We start from the raw sequence: 19858 nt of genomic DNA on the forward strand, positions 1-19858 counted from the left end.
GTTTCTTGTACCCTAGGTAGGCTCCATTTTATATAGAATTCCATGCATGTCAAGTTAAATATTGTATATTGATCAAGTAAAATTAGTATTCGTATTCTTTTGATAGGAATCTAAACCAATACATATATGCGATGGTATACATTACAAGAATGAATAGTGACAAATTCATTACAATTTCTTGATAATGACATTTATTTCTTGTTTTTAGCTTAATACATGTATCCTTGCTTTCATAAAATATATAAAAAAGAGGGGCACAGCGCAATAGACTAGAGACTACAAGAAGTAGCCTCCAATCACCCAAGAAAGAAGCTAATAATGCATAATTAAATACAATTCTTTATGCATAATTCAGATCCATCGGCTTGGTCCCCTATCCCTCCTGCGGTCCCAAACCCATCGACATATCTTCTTGTTATACGTGGATTGATTAACTTATATGCTGCATGAATTAATTGATTGACTTCATTAGTCCCACTAATTTGATTCCAAATACATCAATTTTCTTGATGAAATCCAAATACATCAATTTAGTTTGATTAGTTTTATAGATTTCACCCCATAAATGCTCAATGCATAATTTGCAGGGAGCTAATTTGATTCCTTTGTCTAAATTCCGAACTTTAGAGGTATTCTTTGCACTTTCAAGTTAGAAACGATAAGCTTCGTCTCTTTTTTATTTTTCCCACACTTTAACTGACAAGAGATTAATTTCATTGAAACATGACCTCGTACAAGGAAGAGAAGAAGGAGAGACTAGAGGCTGCAAAAAGAAGGAGCCTCCAATTAACACTCAAGAAAGCAACTAGTAATGCGTAAATACAATCTCTCAAGTGAAGTTAAGAGCTTTGATGATGATTTTCTATTATTTTTTAATGCAATCTTTTATGTGAATTCTTTTAATTTAAAACTTACATAAATTTATTATTAGCTATGTTGATTTGATTTTAAGTATAAAAAAAATAGAGTGATGAAAATTGAACTCATGATCATTTAATTATTAAAATTATAATATTATATCATATAAATGTTTTAATTTAAAATTTAAAATTTTTGGGGTGAAAAAGCAATAATATTTCTTATATTACTGCCTTCTAATGCATCCAAATCAAAATCAACTAGTTAAAAAGGTACATGTAAATATGTTCATAAAGGATGACAAAAGTAATTAAGAAGTTTGTAAATCCTAAGGTGGTTAAAAGGGAACAAATGTGTGTGTATTTGAGGTGGTCGGGATTTAATTAGTTAAGTTATGTCTTCTTCTAATAATTAAATTTCTTATGGATTTCTATTGAAATGTGTACGAGTACAATTTTTATTATATGAAGATGTCACGCATTAAACAATGAAAACTTTATAAATTTATTAATTGTTTTGTCTAGAAAAAAAATCTTTAATAAAACTAGTATTTTACTAATCCTCAAGCCATCAGAACTAAAACATATTATCTACAAGTACGTATTTAGGCCTAGGTTTTTTTCTAAGCATAATCATGCACATTAATTCTTGCGTGCTAAAAAGATAGCAAGCATGAGAAATTCGGGCTGTGAGGATCGGATTGCCCTAAATATATTTTGAATTAGGGTTTGAGATTTTTTTTCAAAACTTTTATTGGTTTTGATTATACAGGCACAATATTCGTGCTATATAAAATTAGTATATTGTGTGATTATTTCTTTTTTATCTACTGTGATATTCTTTGTATATAATAACAATTATAGATGGTGATGCATGCATGGTGAATCTGATTTTGATTTTGATTTTGATGGATGAAATCTTCCAAAACCTGACTACCTCAGCTAAGATAGACAATAACTCAGACCCATTGGCTTGGTCCCCTATCCCTCCTGCGGTCCCAAATCCATCAACATTATCTTATATGTTACGTGAATTGGTTAACTTTTGTTGCATGAATTGATGAACTCATGTAGTCCCCTCCTGCGGTCCCAAATCCATCGACATTATCTAAAAAATAATTCTCCTAATAAAGTTCCTGGCTAGCTCCGCCCCTGTTTATTAGCCATGGCAGCTCTTATGAACCATAGTGGTAAATAGAATTCCCCCATGACTAGCTAGCTAGCTAAGGTCACAGGGAAGAAATTCGATTTGTTTTTTCACATCTAATTCATGGATCATGCATTATGCTAGCTAGGCCAATTCATCGATGCGTAATTCTTCTCAAAAATCATTAATCACTCGCAGCCTTAGATTACATTCATCAAGGTGATTCGTACAAGGGTTAGGAGCAGGAACAAATCAAGAACATGGAAGTGCAACCACTTCCAACTGATGGGGAACTAAAACATTTGTTCACAAAAACCTTGATTCAAGAGGACATGCATGCTAGAGACTTTACTCTTCTTGGAGATTCAAATGATTACTCAGCTAATCTACGTACCAACACCAATCTGCAATGAAATTGCCACAAGAGAATATTGCAAACCAGGATGAATCCACCAAATCAAAGATTGGTGACCATTTACCATGAAAGTAAAAGCAAGAGCTTGCACTTGAGGGCCTAGCTACTGTGGTCAACCGTGTGACTTGTTCCGTCCCCGTCCCGGGTTCGACCCTCTATGTGCATGCCTGTCACCCTCGCGGTGCCTAACCTGTCCCTGGACTTGCAGGATGTCCAGTGGGCCGTGGGAAATAGTTGTGGTGCGCGCAAGCTGGCCCGGACACCCCACGTGAATCAAAAAAAAAAAAGGCAAGAGCTTCAAATTGCAGAAAAATGATTATTGGCTTGCCATCGTTAAGGAGAGCGATTTCGAAGTTTGGTGACAACATTGCTTGTTGGGTGTGTTGCCATGACCTAGGTGGTAACTTCAGTCTACTTATTGAAAAGATAACAACAGCATTTCCTTTAATCAATTTCATTCCATTCATTAATTTATTGCAATTATACTTTCTTCTCTTTTTTTTTACTGTACATACCAATTCATTAGATTATGATAACTCTATAAACAAAATATAAAATTTAATTTTTATCAAATTTAATGTTAAAAAATAAAATTAAAAAAACAATTAAAAATAAAACAAAAATCTAATATTGAACATGGCTACTCCTCAACCTAACCAGATTCAACACTACTACCCGTTGGTGGGGAACAAAAATATTTATTCACAAAAACCATGACTCAAGATGACATGCTAGGTTTAGTTCTTGTTGGAGATTCAAAAAGCTTCTTAACAAGTCTACCAAAACCCATGCTCGATGAAATTGGCATCAGAGGATTGCTTGATAGGGCAATCAAGAATTTTCGATCGGAAAAGATTTCTGGGGCTGAAGTTCTTGTGAAAAGTGACTTCAAAGTTGGTGACAAAATTGCTTGTTGGTCACTTTACCATGCTGATCTTGGTCCAAATGGGATCTTGGCTTTACATTGAAAAGGTAACAAATCAGTAAATTTTTTTATTGATGAATTTAATAATAATTATCATTGTTATGGGAAAAAAAGAAAAATGAATTAGCTTATAATTTTATTTATTTTCCTGAAAACAGGTTCCTATTGACATTGACAACGAGGATGGTGGGTAACAAGGCAGGGTTGAAAATGCTGGGGATGACAAGGGGTGAAGAGTTTGAGCCTGGTGCAATTGGTGTCCTTTCTCTTCTTTAACGAGAATAAATGTTGAAGGCAAATAAATTTAGGGAAGAGTTTATTAGTTTAATAACAGGTATCTGTTTGGCTTGGCATTCCGTTTAGTTCTGTTTTTCAAAAAAATTTAAAATTATCTTTCACTTGAAAAAAAAAAGATTACTATTTTGAAGTATTTTTTAATAATTTTAATGTTTTCATATTATAAATAAATAAAATATTATTTTAATATATTTTCAATTAAAAAATATTTCTAAAAAATATCATATACCATAATATCATTCATAAAATAATAAATTGATATTTCAGAACTAATATGTTTGCATATTGTAGAGAAATAAGTGCTACTAGAAAATAAATAAAAGATAACATTTTCAAGATTCTTGCATTAATATTGATTTTATTTTGATTTGATGGTATCTTTTCCTTTTAAACTAAATCAATTTACTTTACATTTCATAGAAGGATTGTCATTTTTGGATTGCATGGAAAGGGGTTTTTTTTTTTTTTTTTTGCCTCTTAATCTGCCGAATTCAACTTAACCTAAACTTCACCACAAATAACTAGGTGTTGGTCATAAAATTTTACCATATAAACTCACTATCATCCACATGTTAATCATATTGATTGCACATCGTTAATTTGATAGCATATTGCTTGAATAACCAATGTTATCCAATATGTCCCGACCTGATGAGTCAACTTGATAAATTGTTAATTTGAGATTTGATTGAGCTCAAGTTTAAAATTAAACTGGATATAAGTTAACTTGATTGACCCAGCGAATCTATCTACAATCTAGTTAAAACCCAATTTGATTTTTTCTTCAAAAGAAATTCATTTTATTTTTTAAAAAAATTGAAACAACATCACTTTAAATTGACTTGAGTTAACCTACTTAACTTGTGACTTGAACCTTAGCCCAGGCTAATTTTAATAACTTTGTGCACAAGTTAAATAAGAGATTTAGCCTTGGTCTAGTTTCAAATTAAACCACATAAAAATTGACTCGATTAAAATTTGATCTAACCAGTGGGCCCACTTGTTACTTTATCAAAAATCAGTTTAACTTTTTTTGTTGTTTTTTTAAAATGATGTCATTTATTTTTTTAAAAAAAAAATCTTGAAACAAAATTATATAAAATTAACCTGAATAAACTTATCAAACACATAACCTGAGCCTAGGGGTGTACAAAAAAACTGGAAAACCGAGTAAACCGATAAAACCGATAAAAAATTAACCGAAAAAACCGAACCGAAAAATAAAACCGATTAAACCGATTAGATTATGTAGAAAAAACCCCGGTTCGGTTCGGTTTTCGGTTTTGTAGTGCAAAAACCGGGTTAACCGGACCGGTTCAAAAATTTCGGTCCCTAGTATAAATAGAAAATTTTATCGAGCCGCGCCGCAACCCTTTCTTCTCTCCAGACTCCAATTTACTCTCCACTGCGCGCAACAAACCCTAAACCTAAACATTTCAATCTCTCCTCTCACTACTCAGAGCCACCCGCCGTCCCACCCCCTCGCCCCCCACCCTCTTCGGCCTCCGCTAAGGCCGTCCCCGTACCAGAGCACCCACAACCCGTCCACTCTCACCTCTTCGCCTCTCCCTCTCCACTGTCCACTCTCCTTAGACTAAGAAACGTAGAAAACATAAACACAGATCGATGATCGACGTTTCCTCAGTCTCAACTGGACCAAAATAGTCTGTGTTTCCATCAGACCGACGGTTCCTCAACCTCTCAAAACCAGTAAGTTTTAATTTTTTTTCTCCTTTCTAATTAATTAATTAATTAATTCGGTTAAGGTTATTGTTATTTTAAATACAGTTAAACTTATTTTTTACACGTTTCTTCCTCAGTCTCCACTGGATCAACACAGTCGGTGACTCAGTATTTCCATCAGACCGAGCCTCTCAAAACCGGTGAGTTTTAATTGCATGAACTTTTAAGATTACACTGCTTTATAGTTTATAGTACCGTACTCTTGTGGCTTTGGTTTTTTTTATCTAAATATGTTAGATAATATGTTTGAGCCCAGTGTCAATTCTTCATCAATATTTTTGCAAAACTCAGGTAACTGGTCCACTGTAAACTAGGTGATGGCTGGCGGTAATATGTAGCTGGACCCTTTAAGAGAAAATAGTAATTAACACAGTAGAATAGAGACTCCCCTCTTTCTATCCATGATTTGTTGACTGTTAACTGTGTTTGCCTATGATTTCTTCCCTACTGAACTCCATAGCTAGCAGTACTCTACTTATCTATGATCATAGCTATGATCATTTTTGTTTAACCATGATGTACAGCACTAGTTGGGATAGATAAATTAGTAAAATTAATTAGTAAAATATCACAGTAATTAGCAGAAAGTACTTAGTATTTGATTTTCCTCCTTTTGCTTTTCTCCCCCTCCATGATTAATTTCCTAAAACAAAGTTAATCTGAAGTAAATTTTCTTAATCCGGCTTTCCTAATTAACAGATTACAGAATTCAATTAGTCATATAAAATCATTTAAATTCTCCTAGTTTAATTAAAGGCTCAACATTAACTTATTAATTGCAGTAATGATTTTGGTTCAGACTTTTTGTGCTCATTCCCTGCTAGGAAGATATTGGATTGTTATTTTTAATCAATTTTGTTAGGTGATTAATTTTGGTTTAGTTTGAAACCACTGGATAACGAATTTTTTTTTCCTATATGGGTTGAACTTGTTTCTTAGTTTGAAACCTCTGTCATTCTGTACAATGTATTCATTATTCTGTTTTGGATGATCTTGATTGGCATTTTGTAGTCATTAAAATCATGTTATTCTTGTATTCATTGTTCTGTTACTTCTGTAATTATTTTTCCTCCATTAATAGATTTTCTAAGCTTGTTTTGACACATTTTCTAAGCTTGTTTTGACTTGTTACTTGACTTCTGTAATATTTGTTTCATTTTAATTTTTAAACTGATTTTAATCTTTGTGTTTATTAAGTGCTGAAAAGAATTGTGCAAGTGATAATGAACATATTTGCATTTGGTAATTTACAGATGGAAAACCTTCAAAATCAAAATGCTTCATCCACTGGCACTACCCCAACATCAACCAATGCCCCAGCTTCAAACACTAACCCAGCATCAACTACTGCAGGATCCACCACGGATAGTAAAGGTAAACAACTTCAAGTCCCTGCATCTAGGAAAAGAAATGTTGATGATAAAAAAAAGTCACAAATTTAGGATCATTTTACAAAACTTGATGGTGATCCTACAACCCCTAGAGCTGAATGTAATTATTGTGGAAAGGATTATGCATGTCATACTATTATTAATGGGACAAGTAATATGTGGAGTCATTTGAAAGTATGCAAAAAGTTTCCTTTTGTGGTTGATAAGAAGCAAAAAATTTTGGTATTAGAACCTAATAAAGTAGGGGGTGAATTAGGAGATCGAAGTGTGGGAACTCTTAAGGCAATAGGTTATGATTATGATGAATGCAGAAAGGCACTAGTAAAAATGGTTATAATTGATGAGTTGCCTTTTAATTTTGTGGAGGGTAAGGGACTTAGATTATTTTCTAGGACCTTGCAGCCTAGATTTAACGTTCCTTCTCGTTTCACTGTTATGAGAGATTGTTTGAAACTTTATGTTGAAGAGAAGGAAAGATTAAAGAGAGCTCTTAAGGGTCAACGATTATGCTTAACAACAGATACATGGACATCAATCCAAAACATTAACTATATGTCCTTAACGGCTCATTGGATTGATAATGAATGGAATTTGCATAAAAGAATTCTGAATTTTTGTCAAGTTTCCAATCATATGGGTGAGACAATTGGTCAAGTTATTGAGAATTGTTTGTTAGATTGGGGGATTGATAAGCTTTTAACTGTTACAGTAGACAATGCAAGCTCTAATAGTGTTACTCTTTCATATTTAAAGAATGTGATGAAAGATTGGCCAACTAATATATTGTCAAATGAACATTTGCATGTTAGATGTTGTGCACACATTGTAAACCTGATTGTATGTGATGGTTTGAAAGAGATGAATGTTTCGGTTGTTAAGATTCGAAATGCAATTAGGTTTGTGAGATCTTCACCTTCTAGGCTACTTGCATTTAAGAAGTGTGCAGAAAAGTTGCATATAGAGTGTAAGAAATCATTGTGTTTGGATGTTGCAACTCGATGGAATTCAACTTATCTTATGTTAGAAGCTGCTAAAAAGTTTGAAAAGGTGTTTGTGAGGTTAGGTCAAAGTGAACCTAGGTATGTGAGTTACTTTTTAGAGGTTGATTCAAAGGGGAATAAAAAAAACATAGGGCCACCTAGTTTGGAGGATTGGGAAAATGCTAGAACTTTGCTGAAGTTTTTAAAGATTTTTTACATGGTTACATTGAAATTTTCTGGCTCATTGCATGTTACATCAAATTCTTTCTTCAATGAATTGATTTACATGCATACAAACTTGTTGCAATTGTGTAAAAGTAGAGATAATCTTTTGAGTGGAATGGCGATGAACATGATGAGTAAGTTTGAGAAGTATTGGGGTTTGGAGCAAATCAGAATTTTTTATTGTATGTGGCTAATGTTTCGGATCCACGTCTTAAATTGAAATATGTGAAATTTTGTTTTGGTGAGTTGTATGATCATGACAAAGCACAACTGCTAACAAAAAAAGTGAGAGATCATTTGGTGAGCTTGTATGAGTTTTATTTGAAAGCCGATGAAGTGGTGGATGATAATAGGCATAAACAAGATGTTAACGATGCTATTGATGACATGGAGATAGATGTTAACACTTTAGCTCGATTCAAAAGGCACTTGCTAGAGGAAGATAGTGTGGAAAATAGAAATGAGGTTGAGAGGTATTTGGTTGATGGTTGTGAGGATCCTAATGATGATAAATTAGATATTTTGGGTTGGTGGAAGATTAATGCTTCAAAATATAAGATACTTTTGAAAGTTGCACAACATGTTCTGGCTATTCCTATATCCACAGTGGCTTTCGAATCAGCCTTTAGCACAGGTGGTCGTATACTCGACCAATTTCGAAGTTCTCTATCTCCAGCAACAGTTCAAGCACTTATTTGTTGTCAAAATTGGTTGCATCATGGTCCAATTCCAGTTGATAATACAACCTTGATGAATGATTTTGAAACCTACGAAAACCTTGAATCAGGTAATGTTTCTTAAAAACTTACATCTTTTATTTTATGATTTATTAATTAACACATTTTTATTCTAACATGTTTAATATTTTATTTTGTAGAATTTGATGGAAAGTTGCATTTAGCAACGGATGATAATTAGTTCACAAATTGTGATGCATATGGTATAAATATCTTTTTTTATTTTTATATCTTCTGATTTAATTTATCATGTTATAATTCTAGATTATGAATTTCAGGAATCAAAGTGCAATGCTCTTGAAGTGCTTTTTTATTGAGACGATGTGCACATGAAGATTTATTTTTTGTGGCTTGGAGTGTTTTACGATAATGTAATGTTATTTGTTGTTTTTTTTGTTAAGCCCTTTGAAGGCAATTGTTTGTAATTTGAATTTAAACTTATTGTTGTGTGATTGTGAGTGCGTGTTATTTATTTAAACTTTTCGGAAGTAGAAAAATATTAGTAAGTTAAAAAATATATTGAACAGATTGACATTAATAATTTCATATAAATGAATATTTAGGGGTAAAAAAATTAAATATATTTGGAATCTTTAAAGAAAATAAGACAATATCAATATTAATTGTAAGCCTAATAGAAATCCATTAGAAGCCCATTACAAAGCCCATTAAAAAGCCTATTAAAAAGCCCAAAATAAGCCCAAAATAAGCCTATAGGTTTGTCCGGTTTTTTGGATAAAAAACCGGACCGAAACCGGACCGGAACCAGCCGGTTTGGGCCGGTTCCGGTTCGGTTTCGGGTCTCTTTTTTTTTCGGTTTAGGTGTTTTTTTCTGGTCAAAACTGAACCGAACTGAATTTACTCACCCCTACCTGAGCCTAAAGGCAAGTCATATATAGTGTCGGGTTTAAAAACTTTGTGCACAAGATTTCAATGAGGGACCATCTCTCAATAAAAAAAAAAAAAACTTTGAGGTCCATTATTCTCAAACTTTTTGTTAACCATATACAAATACCCATAAATTCAAGGGCCACCCACAACAAACAACAAAAATTTTCAAATTCAATCTGCTATAATTATCCCTTCAAACCCCAACCAGTAACCACAAGATCATACCATACAATACTCCACTCACCAACGTGTACGGTGATTAACAAAAACAAAACTGGACAAAACAAGAAAAATAAACAAAAACAATATACAGAAAAAAATCTGATTGGCCAGCCCGCCTTTATATTCAAGTTTCGCGGCAACCTCTCTCTTTCTCTCTCTAAAAGCGCTTCTCTTTTTCGTAACTTTGAAAACTCTCTTTTATTTCTCTCTCTAAAAACCCTTCTCTATAACACATAAAGCTTGCATATTTCTCTCTTCACAGCCCTTTGTTTCACTGTATGACTTATACCCAGATATCAATTACTCTGAATCTGTAAGTTTATAGTCTGGGATCTGTGAATTAGGGTTTTTAGAGGAGTAATTTTGAGATTTTTGTTGGGGGTTTTACGAGGAAAATTTTATTTTATTTAGTTTCAAAATTCGATTTTTGTTATTTTTATTCGTCTTCGTTGTTTTTTTAGGGGATTTTGGAGATGGGTTTTGAATTGTAGCTTGAATTTTAGTCAAATTTGAAATTTTTGGTTTTGGTGATGTTTTGAATTTGAATTTTTTTTTCAATTTTTTTGGGGGGGGGGGTTTATTTTTTAATTATTTTAGTTTTTTCTGAAACTCATTTAAAAAAAATTCTGAAAATTTGAAATTTGGGGGGTCTTTTTTTGTTTTTTTAATTGAAAAAATTCTGAAAATTTGAAATTTAGGGGGTCTTTTTTTGTTTTTTTAATTGAAAACTGTGATATATGGTAATGGCACTGGGTGGTTTTTTCCTTTCGATTCTCTTTTGAAGTGTTTCTTTAATAGATTGCGTATTTTGTTGTGATTCCTCTGTTTCTATTTGCTAAATTTGAATTTTTTTTTCATATAAGTATTTTGCTTCTTTTGATACTCTGATAAAATGATGTGATTTTGGTAATGTTGTAAAAGTTGAATACTTGTGATGGGTTTTAACTGAGGTTTTAAATATAATGAGTGGGAAAATATTTTCCACAATTAGTGCAGATTAGTAAACTCTAACTCGAGTTTAAGTATCCGAAAAACCAAAAACAAAAAGGAAAAAAGTTTAATATTTGGATTGTGTATTATGTTTCAAATTCTGGGGTGGAAGATCTTCTTGCTTTGCCAAGTGTTTTATATTCTTATCATTAATGTAATGTATGTTGTGAATTTTGATGGTTATTAATGTCCATGTTAAAGCTTTAAGCAAATTGGTGTTGCTAATTTGTTCATTGATTGTTTCAGATAGATAGGTCCTCCATGGCCCCAACAAGGAAAAAAAGTGTGAATAAGCGGTTTCTGAATGAGGCATCACCTGAAAAAGAAGTCAAGAGTTAAGGTCTGCTGCTTTTTTCTCATTGGTTCTGCCTAATCTTTGATTGCTGCCTACTGTTACAACCATTTTCCTAGACCTTGCACCTCATGCATATCGAATGCCTTCTAGATTTGATCTGTTTTTTGTCACTGGTTTTCGAAACGCATTTACAAGACTGTATTCCCTGTCTAAAAATGTTATTATCCGATTCACAGCCTCTATAAAAATATTGCTATCCGATCAAATTAAGAACTGGATAGTAACATTTTTAAACACTGGAGACCATAATATAATTTGATCGTCATCTCTGATTCACAGCCTCTAAACTCGGTGGCCATAACCAGGATTTGAGTTTCTTGCTTCTTCTTGCTTCTTGATAGAACTCTACAATTTATATATATCCTTTGAACTTAAGATCATCAATGGTTCACAAATTTTCAATTCTCAAGTTCGTCTTTAAGCAATCAATTCTACTGAATAACGAGTCCTAGTTAATTTCTCAAGAACTATAAATCAAAATCAATGCATATATATTCACCCAAATCTTAACATCCTTTAATAAAGCTTTATAAAAACAAATCCACACAGATTAGTCAATAAAACTCAAACTCAATACTGAAAAATTATCACAAATACTAAAAATATAATTCTTACCATACTGTCTTTTCCTATCTCCATCTCTTTCTTGCCTTCTCTCTCGGTTACCTTTATTTGTCTTCTCAGTCTCTGCGTCTTGCTCTATCTGTTTTAGGGCAGTAAAGAGGAGGCAGCGGTGCACTACAAAAGGAGTTGTTTGCCGATAAAATTAAGGGCAGTAGAAGAAAGCATAAAGCTAACAGGCAAATGAAATGATGGGCTAAAATCAACCATTAATTCTAAAGTACAGTATTTTTTTAAAAAAAATTGACTTAAAAATGAAATTAACATAGACAAAGGGATTAACCTTAGAGCTACAAGACCAAAAAGGTGCAGCAAAAGTCTCTAAAGTAGAGCATGTGATCCCTATTATTGCTGGTGTTCAAATATTAAAAGAAAGTGCAAAAACTTCACTTCTTGATCATACTTGATACACATTTTTTTTCTCTTGCTTCTTGTGCCAGGTGATTCTTAGCTACTCACTTGCTCACTCTCAGCAGTAAATCTACTGTTCCTCTCCAGTGCTACCATGAGTGAGCCCCCACCATACCCGCAAATTGAACCAACTACCTTCGACCTGATTGCTGTGGGCACTGGTTTAGCAGAATGCATTGTTGCTGCTGCAGCTTCTGCTTCTGGAAAAACTGTCCTTCACCTTGACACTAACCCATTCTATGGGTCCCATTACTCCTCTCTCTCGGTCCCGGAACTCACATCTTTCCTTATTTCCAATTCTACAGCTTCCTCACCACCATCTTCCACATCAACCACAACTGACATCCCTGATTACTCGATTGTAAATCTCATCACTCAGCCAGTATATTCAGATGTTGAGATTTCCTGTTTTTATCCTGAACTAATGGAAGAAAACTTACGGAAGTTCAATTTGGACTTATGTGGACCAAGGGTGTTATTTTGTGCCGACAAGTCAATTGATCTTATGTTAAAATCTGGAGCAAGTAATTATGTGGAGTTCAAGAGCATTGATGCCAGTTTTGTTGGTGATGGGAATGGAAAGTTATGGAATGTGCCAGATTCCAGAGCTGCCATATTTAAGGATAAGAGTTTGACTCTGATGGAAAAGAATCAGTTGATGAGGTTTTTCAAGCTGGTGCAAGGGCACTTGGTTGCCACAGTGGGGTCGGGTACTTCTGGTAATGGGAATGGTAATGATGAAGAGGAAGGGGAGACGAAGATTTCAGATGAGGATTTGCAGAGGCCATTTGTTGAGTACTTGTCAAAAATGCGGTTGCCTCCAAAGATTAGATTGTAAAGACTGCTGTTGCCTTTCTCTATCAGTTAGCAAGAGTTTATTTGTTATTTGTGCGTTTTGTTTCCCTGTTTGGTCTAAAGTTTACTGGATTTTGGTTTTGTCTGCTCGTCTGCAGGATTATTCTGTATGCTATTGCTATGGCAGATTATGATCAAGATGACATGGGGGTTTGCCAAAATTTGCTCAAGACTAAAGATGGAATAGATCGTTTGGCTCTATACCAGTCATCAGTTGGGAGGTTAATTCTTGTTTATTCTGTTTTATAGTTAAGCAGTTATTCTCTGGTTTAAAATTTAGGTGGGTGCTGTAGAGCTGCACTTGTGACTTGTATGATATCTTGATCAGAAACACATATTGTGTTAACTACAAGATTATATTATTTTTCCTTCCATTATTGAACACCACAGAAAGTGTAGGGTTAGGAGCAGATAAAGAGGGAAAAAATGTTTTGAGTTCTAGTTCTGTACTGGCAACTAAAAATCTAACCTTGATTTATAGCTTGGAATGTTGTATTAGTTAAGTAATTTACATCGATTTGCTTTAAGTTTGTTGTTTATAATTCTTACTCCTTTCAGGTTTACAAATGCTTCCGGGGCCCTAATTTATCCCATTTATGGTCAAGGGGAACTGCCACAAGCCTTTAGCCGCCGCTCTGCTGTCAAAGGTTGCATTTACGTAAGTTCACTGAAAGAAACTGTGGCTTCTTTCTCTTGGTGAAATATGAACTATCATTTTTGGTTAATAGTTAAATGTGATATATTTGCGTTTCTGCATGTGTTAGTGTAAATAACTTGTTCCTAAATATGATTGACACTGTTTGATCTGCTCTGCTGCTTTAGATACTTGGATGTTATTTGATTTTCACAAGAATGGTCACAGGTGTACTTGTGCTATTTTTTACTTATATTTTGCGGGAACATAAAAAAATTGCAAATAATGTTTACCTATCATACTATAGAAATTTGTTATAAAGTGGACTAAAACAGTTGCGTTGTCAAGCTAACATGCTCACCTCCTTTCGAGACTTCTGTCATACAGGTTCTACGAATGCCAGTGACTGCGTTACTTATGGAAAAGGTGCTAAAATATGCCTATAATTCGTTTAATACATGGACAGCATAAAATGATATAGTCACCTGCTAGGGCAAATGAATTATCCTTCACTTTTTTTTCCAGGATAGTGGGAGTTACAAAGGTATTCGATTGGCTTCTGGCCAGGACATATTTAGCCAGAAGCTGGTTCTGGATCCATCCTTTACACTTGCCTCACCATCAGCCTCTCCATCAGATCTTCTGCATGAAAGTTTTAACTTTTTGAGCACCAGAGATGTTAAAGGGAAGGTGGCCAGAGGGATATGCATCACACGAAATTCCTTGAAGCCAGATATGTCAAATCTTCTGGTTGTATACCCCCCTCGATGTAAGATCAGCATATAGTTTCATTTCTGTTATTGAGTTTATAGGAATCATACGGTCAAACTTTTTATCCCTTTTGTCTAGCCCTGTACCCTGAGCAGATTACATCAATTCGAGCTCTCCAAATAAGTGGCAACTTGGCTGTTTGTCCTTTGGGCATGTGAGTTACCACCAGCCACTTTCGTTTATGTTTTTACTTTCCATGACTTCTGATTCTACTGCTGACTACTTGTTAGGACTGCATTTGTAACATGAGTAATCATGCAAGATCAACATGAAAAATATTAGGGAGACCTTGTCCTTGCTCACCCCATTCCTGGATTTATGTGGACTCTTTTGGAGAGAGTTCCAAATAACTAGTACATTTGGAAATACATATATTAACCGTGACAAGTTGGAAAGGTAGCTAGTAGAAATTTCGAATCTCAATTTGTTGTCTTTTGAAACTTTTGTAGTGCTATTGCTATTTATCCTTTGAAGTCCTGCTTCAATCCAAAGATTTTTGCGGTCTAGGATTACATCTAGCCAATGTCTTGTAGATCCTGCTTGGGATGAAAACCATTACAAGGAGATAATAGACATCTAATTATTTATGGTTTTGTTCTTCAAAATGTTTCCACACCCTTAGCATCATTAAGGTGATAATAATGGACGTCTTATTCATTCATTGAGAATTACTACTTCTCATAGTACAGTAACCCCCTGCCTCTCAAAAGAATATGGGATCCTTGAGTTAACAATTTCTCTGATTATTTGTTTCAGGTTTGTGCTCTATCTTTCGGCTTTGTGTGATGATGCCATTCAAGGGAAGAGGTTACTAAATGCGGCTATGAATGCCCTTCTGACTTTTCCTGATCCTGTAAATTCTGAAAGCAGTTCCACAGTTCAGAGTGAGACTACTGAAGAGAAACCCAGTGTCATTTGGAGCGGGTTGTATATGCAGGAGATGTCTACGGTGCTTCACATCTTGAACTTTTGTCTCTTACTATTAGCATCTCATGTGTGCACACGTGCGCACATATGTGCTCATGCACACAAGTGGGTGGTTATTAGAATTCTTGTTTAGAACTTGCGGTTTAGTTTTATCTTATGTGGTGGTAGTTTCAAGTTCAGCTTACATTAAGCTCACATGTGGGGCTTAGTACATAGGGTGCCTCATCATAAAAGCTTAAGGTTACTCCTCTTCTGGCACGTGCCTGCCTATCTGGAGTTTTAGAACCTGATTGCTGCTGCCCTTGTGTTCCCTTCTTCCTCTCTTGAATCTCCCTCCCTCCAATTTATTCTCTAGATTTTATCGAATTTCTTCCTTGCATGTTCCAGCTGCCTCTATTTTCTTCTTCCTGTAATTGTTTTGGGTATGTTGGGTCCATCAAAGTTGTCTAAGCAGGTCACATACGAGTCCCTTCAGTTCAACTATGAGCTGTTGCTCAATGATCTCCTGCTTCATCTTTCTTTTTTCTGCCACTGTCATCAGTCAAATCAATCCCGAACTCACATTACAGACCAGCCTCGATCCATTTTAACTTTCCTAACTAGATTCTATGATCATTTTTAAGCTGAATGAATGGGTGTGCTTTAATGGTTTCAATAGGTTATTAACTCTTGCTTGCTTCAATTCCTGTAAATCTATGACCTTGAGTTGGATTGACATTCTTTTATTAAATGTTGCTTGAGTAAATATGTAATTTTTTTAGAAAGTGATGTATATAGATGTGCATGCATTTAGGTTGATATTGGTATGCCATCTCTTTTGTTTCAGGGTCAATTTGATTCTATTAACTTTGCTCCCATGCCCGATGAAAATCTGAATTACAACGATATATTAGATGCAGCTTTGAAGGTATGTTATCCTCTATTTAACGTTTATGATGCTGCAGGTTCCATTATCCTAAATGCCTAATTTCTGTATATCATCACTTGAGTGTATTCGTGTTTCTCTTTTATGTCCCGTCCAACAAGTTGTTAAATAGGAAAATGAATGTCAGTGATTCAACAACCACAAGCCAATATGCATGCTTACTAGATCACATTGTATACTCACAGATGTCTCTCGTTGATTGTTTCATGATCCCTTTTGTTTCCTCTAGCCTGTTATGTGATTAGACATCGTTCAGTGACACTGGAGAGTTTTTCATTCTTTTTGGCCTCCTGAGAATGCAATACTAGTGCTTCTACTTGACAGCTCTTTCAGGAGATGTATCCAAATGAAGAAAATTTCCCAGAGACAACTCCACCTGAGAATTCCGAGGATGATATTGGACTCACTCTAGAGACCTAGATATATGCTGGACTGGATCAGTTTGCTAATTATGCAGCTGTATTCAATCACTTCCCTATCTCTGCCAGCAATTATCCGGGCATTATGCACCTGGTGCGTGGTAGTTGTGGTGGCATCGAGTGGTTTATGAAGCTCTATGCATATTTGGTAAAGCAGTTGAGGGGAAAACAAATGTGATGCTACAACACACGTTTCCTGTTTAGAGAACTTCAAAAATTCAGAGATGCTTGGTTTTTCAAGCAACTATTTGTTGTAAAACATGAAAAAACTCGTCAGAGAGATCACTGTTACATGAAAACTTGATGATAGAGTTAAAATACTTCTTTGTAAACATGACAAGTGAATCTGTATCAGTTGAAATATGTTGATTTCAAAAATTATTAGTTTGCTCGTTATCTTTGTTCTTTGATCCATTGACATCATATCATGCGCAGCCTGCCAACATTCTAAGAACAGCATGGGTTGCCCTTGTGCACTTTGAACCTCATTTTCTGTTAGAAATACACATGGTCAAATTGGAGTGTTTATTTTTTAAAATATTTTTTATTTAAAAATATTTTTAAATAATATTTTTTTAATTTTTAAAAATTATTTTTGACCTTGAAATATCAAAAAATAATTGAAATAAAAAAAAGAAAAAAATTAAATTTTTAAAAATGAAAGACTCACAATTTACAAATTCTTTTTAGCTCTTTGAATTTCCTATCCTAAAAAAGAAAAGGTGTGGGGGTCAGAATCACGGGGCCCTTCCAACCTAAGAGAACAGTGAGTAAAGACTCTGGTTCTCTCCAATTCACCACAGCATGCAAATTGCTTAACATCTAAGCTATATCCCCAGCAAGAACCTGAAGACATCACTCAGTGAGATAACCCCTTCTACACGCTCGCTGCCAGCTTCCACAATCAAAAGCCTCCTAACCCCTGAAAAGACCACGCAACAAAGCAATTAGAAAACGTGTTACTAGTCCAGACCCCGAGGTCAGAACTACTTATGGTGAAAAGTTGATGTAGAAAAAAAAATCATATTGCTGTAAGAGTACTGGGATTTGCCAAACGCTACATCACTTTGTGTAGAGAATCAGTCCGCAAGCACATCTGACATATCTGTCCATTGTAGAATGCATTTGAAGAATTTGCATTCTGACCCAATTGCAGAGCCTAAAAGGGTATGAAAGAGCAGATCAATACAGTAGGTTCATGCCATGCATGTTTTATTCAAAAATGCAGTTTACTTTATCACTTCCAGTCATTTATCTTCTCCTGATTTAGTTGAATGTATTTATTGTTTCACAAGTGGAGATTCATGTACAGAGCTGCGGATTGGTTCAGACTGTTGCAAGAATGTGCATACAACTGCATGTAAATAGAGCTCAAAGTAATCAAAACTAATTACCTGATGAATACTTATTTCATCGAGATGAATTTGTGCATAGGCTTTATCTTTTGCCAGAGCAGTGATATCACTGTCAAGGAAACAACAAACTTCAGTCACAGTTGGCTTTAACCTGCAATTCAACAATAACAAAGATCCAGAACATGCAAGCACATTCACTCACAGATGCACAAGTTACCTTCGAGAATATACATCCAGCAGTGAATCGTTATCATTTACAATTGGTATTGAACTGACATTGGCTGTATCAGGAAGGTATTATAGCACAAGGTTAGGAGAGGTTAGAGAAGATCAATCAACAATATGCACACTCAGAAACAGATAGAAGAGGACAGTTGTAGCTTGTGGTAATCTTTTGACGTGTGAATTACCTTGAGCCAACAAAGACAGAGCAGCACCGAGAGAAGCATTTGGTCTCAACATTGCAAATGGCCGTCTGTTTGGTTCGCCAGTTTTTGGAACCCATGTACCCAAAGGAATCGAACAAATTGGCTGTTGAAGAATGGGTAAGGAGCCAGCAGAATGTCTGAAATACCTGCATATACCTGACAATTAGGTCCAGGTGTTAGCAACAAGTTATATATCATGAAGCATCAAACCAAGAAGGTTTACATTTTAGTATTCCAGACAGGGAAGCAAGATATAGTAGCTGCGGAAATGAGCCCTGCCAGCATATTAAATGAGTGGTGGATAACTACTGCTTTAGGTTCGCTCGTTGTTTGGTGGAATGAAAACACCAACAGTCCTGCCATTGTTGGACTGTTGGACCTGAGTGATCTTCACGTCAGAGTAGAGTTGTGAGGGCGAGAAACACTGAACCAACTTGTGAGATCTGTGGTAGACAATCTGGTATAAGATTTGGCTTGGATTTGGTGAGACGATTGGGTCTAACAGGGGCCATTTGGATGGCTTCTTCGAACGATTTCCCCTGTTCTAGAGGAAGAAGAGAATGAACAGTCTTTGGACCGACGCCGTTTTTGGCTGAAAAGGGTCAATCTTCAATTGCCCCCCTGAAGTTTTGAAGTCTTACATTCAAGCCCTTGTCTTTTAAAATTCAATTTTTTTTTTAATTTCGCCCCTTGATCTATGCAAATTGCACCCTTGGATTTCTGTGTTATTTTCAAAATAGTCATTGATTTCAAATTTCTTCAATTCGATCCTTAATTGACTTTTGAAACTTTTAATTTGTTCAAAATTACCCTTGATAAAGTCAATTAACCCCCTTATAGTATCAGAGCCTATTCATTTTGATCCCTGGAATTTTATTTCTTGCAATTTTGACATAAATTGCTCTTGAATTTTGATATTTCTTCAATTATGCTCCTGATTGCATTAACTAAACTAATTTAGAGTTCAATTAAATCCATAGACTTGGCAATTCTTCCAATTTCAGTCAAATTGACTTTTAAATTTTATAATTTTATCCTTATTAGTCCTCAAACCTTCAATTTGTGTTGTTTTGATCATATTCTCAAATTATTTTCCAAAGTTTCTTCAACAAGACCCAGTTTGCCTATCCACTTGTCGTTCTGAATAATTGTGCATGACTGATTAATCCAATTTATATTTTCATCATCACTTTTTTAGAAACTTAAAATTGAATTATGATAGCTGGACCCAGCCCAACCATCTAGGCTGGGTCGGAATAGGTCCAGCCCAGCACAGCTTAGTCACTGGCTTAGCCCAGTAACTAAGTTGTGCTTACAAATGGCAGAACTTGAATTAT

At 34.8% G+C, this 19858-nt stretch overlaps 1 protein-coding gene, 1 long non-coding RNA gene and 1 pseudogene across 3 annotated transcripts; 2 read left to right on the forward strand and 1 right to left on the reverse strand.

Moving 5' to 3' along the window:
* Positions 1 to 9977: 9977 nt before the first annotated feature.
* On the forward strand, positions 9978 to 17134 carry LOC133694993 (rab escort protein 1-like). Of its 2 annotated transcripts, XM_062116715.1 has the most exons (11): positions 9978 to 10143; positions 11067 to 11160; positions 12237 to 13041; positions 13161 to 13283; positions 13621 to 13720; positions 14084 to 14122; positions 14222 to 14465; positions 14546 to 14621; positions 15224 to 15416; positions 16221 to 16301; positions 16644 to 17134. In XM_062116715.1, exons 3-11 carry the CDS (start codon positions 12302 to 12304, stop codon positions 16737 to 16739), a joined length of 1692 nt encoding a protein of 563 aa, XP_061972699.1. In that variant the 5' UTR covers positions 9978 to 10143; positions 11067 to 11160; positions 12237 to 12301; the 3' UTR covers positions 16740 to 17134. The 2 variants fall into 2 exon arrangements, with proteins under 2 accessions (XP_061972699.1, XP_061972700.1); XM_062116716.1 differs by lacking the exons at positions 9978 to 10143; positions 11067 to 11160 and having other exon boundaries at positions 12175 to 13041.
* Positions 17135 to 17509: 375 nt separating this feature from the next.
* On the forward strand, positions 17510 to 19242 carry LOC133694044 (uncharacterized). The gene is made up of 2 exons (XR_009842217.1): positions 17510 to 17928; positions 18384 to 19242. It is a non-coding gene; the product is annotated as an uncharacterized LOC133694044 (long non-coding RNA).
* Positions 17938 to 18884, reverse strand: LOC133694042 (sucrose nonfermenting 4-like protein; annotated as a pseudogene).
* Positions 19243 to 19858: the final 616 nt, after the last annotated feature.

The sequence above is a fragment of the Populus nigra genome, chromosome 5 (genome assembly GCF_951802175.1).
Source record: "Populus nigra chromosome 5, ddPopNigr1.1, whole genome shotgun sequence".
In the NCBI taxonomy this organism is placed as follows: Eukaryota; Viridiplantae; Streptophyta; class Magnoliopsida; order Malpighiales; family Salicaceae; genus Populus; species Populus nigra.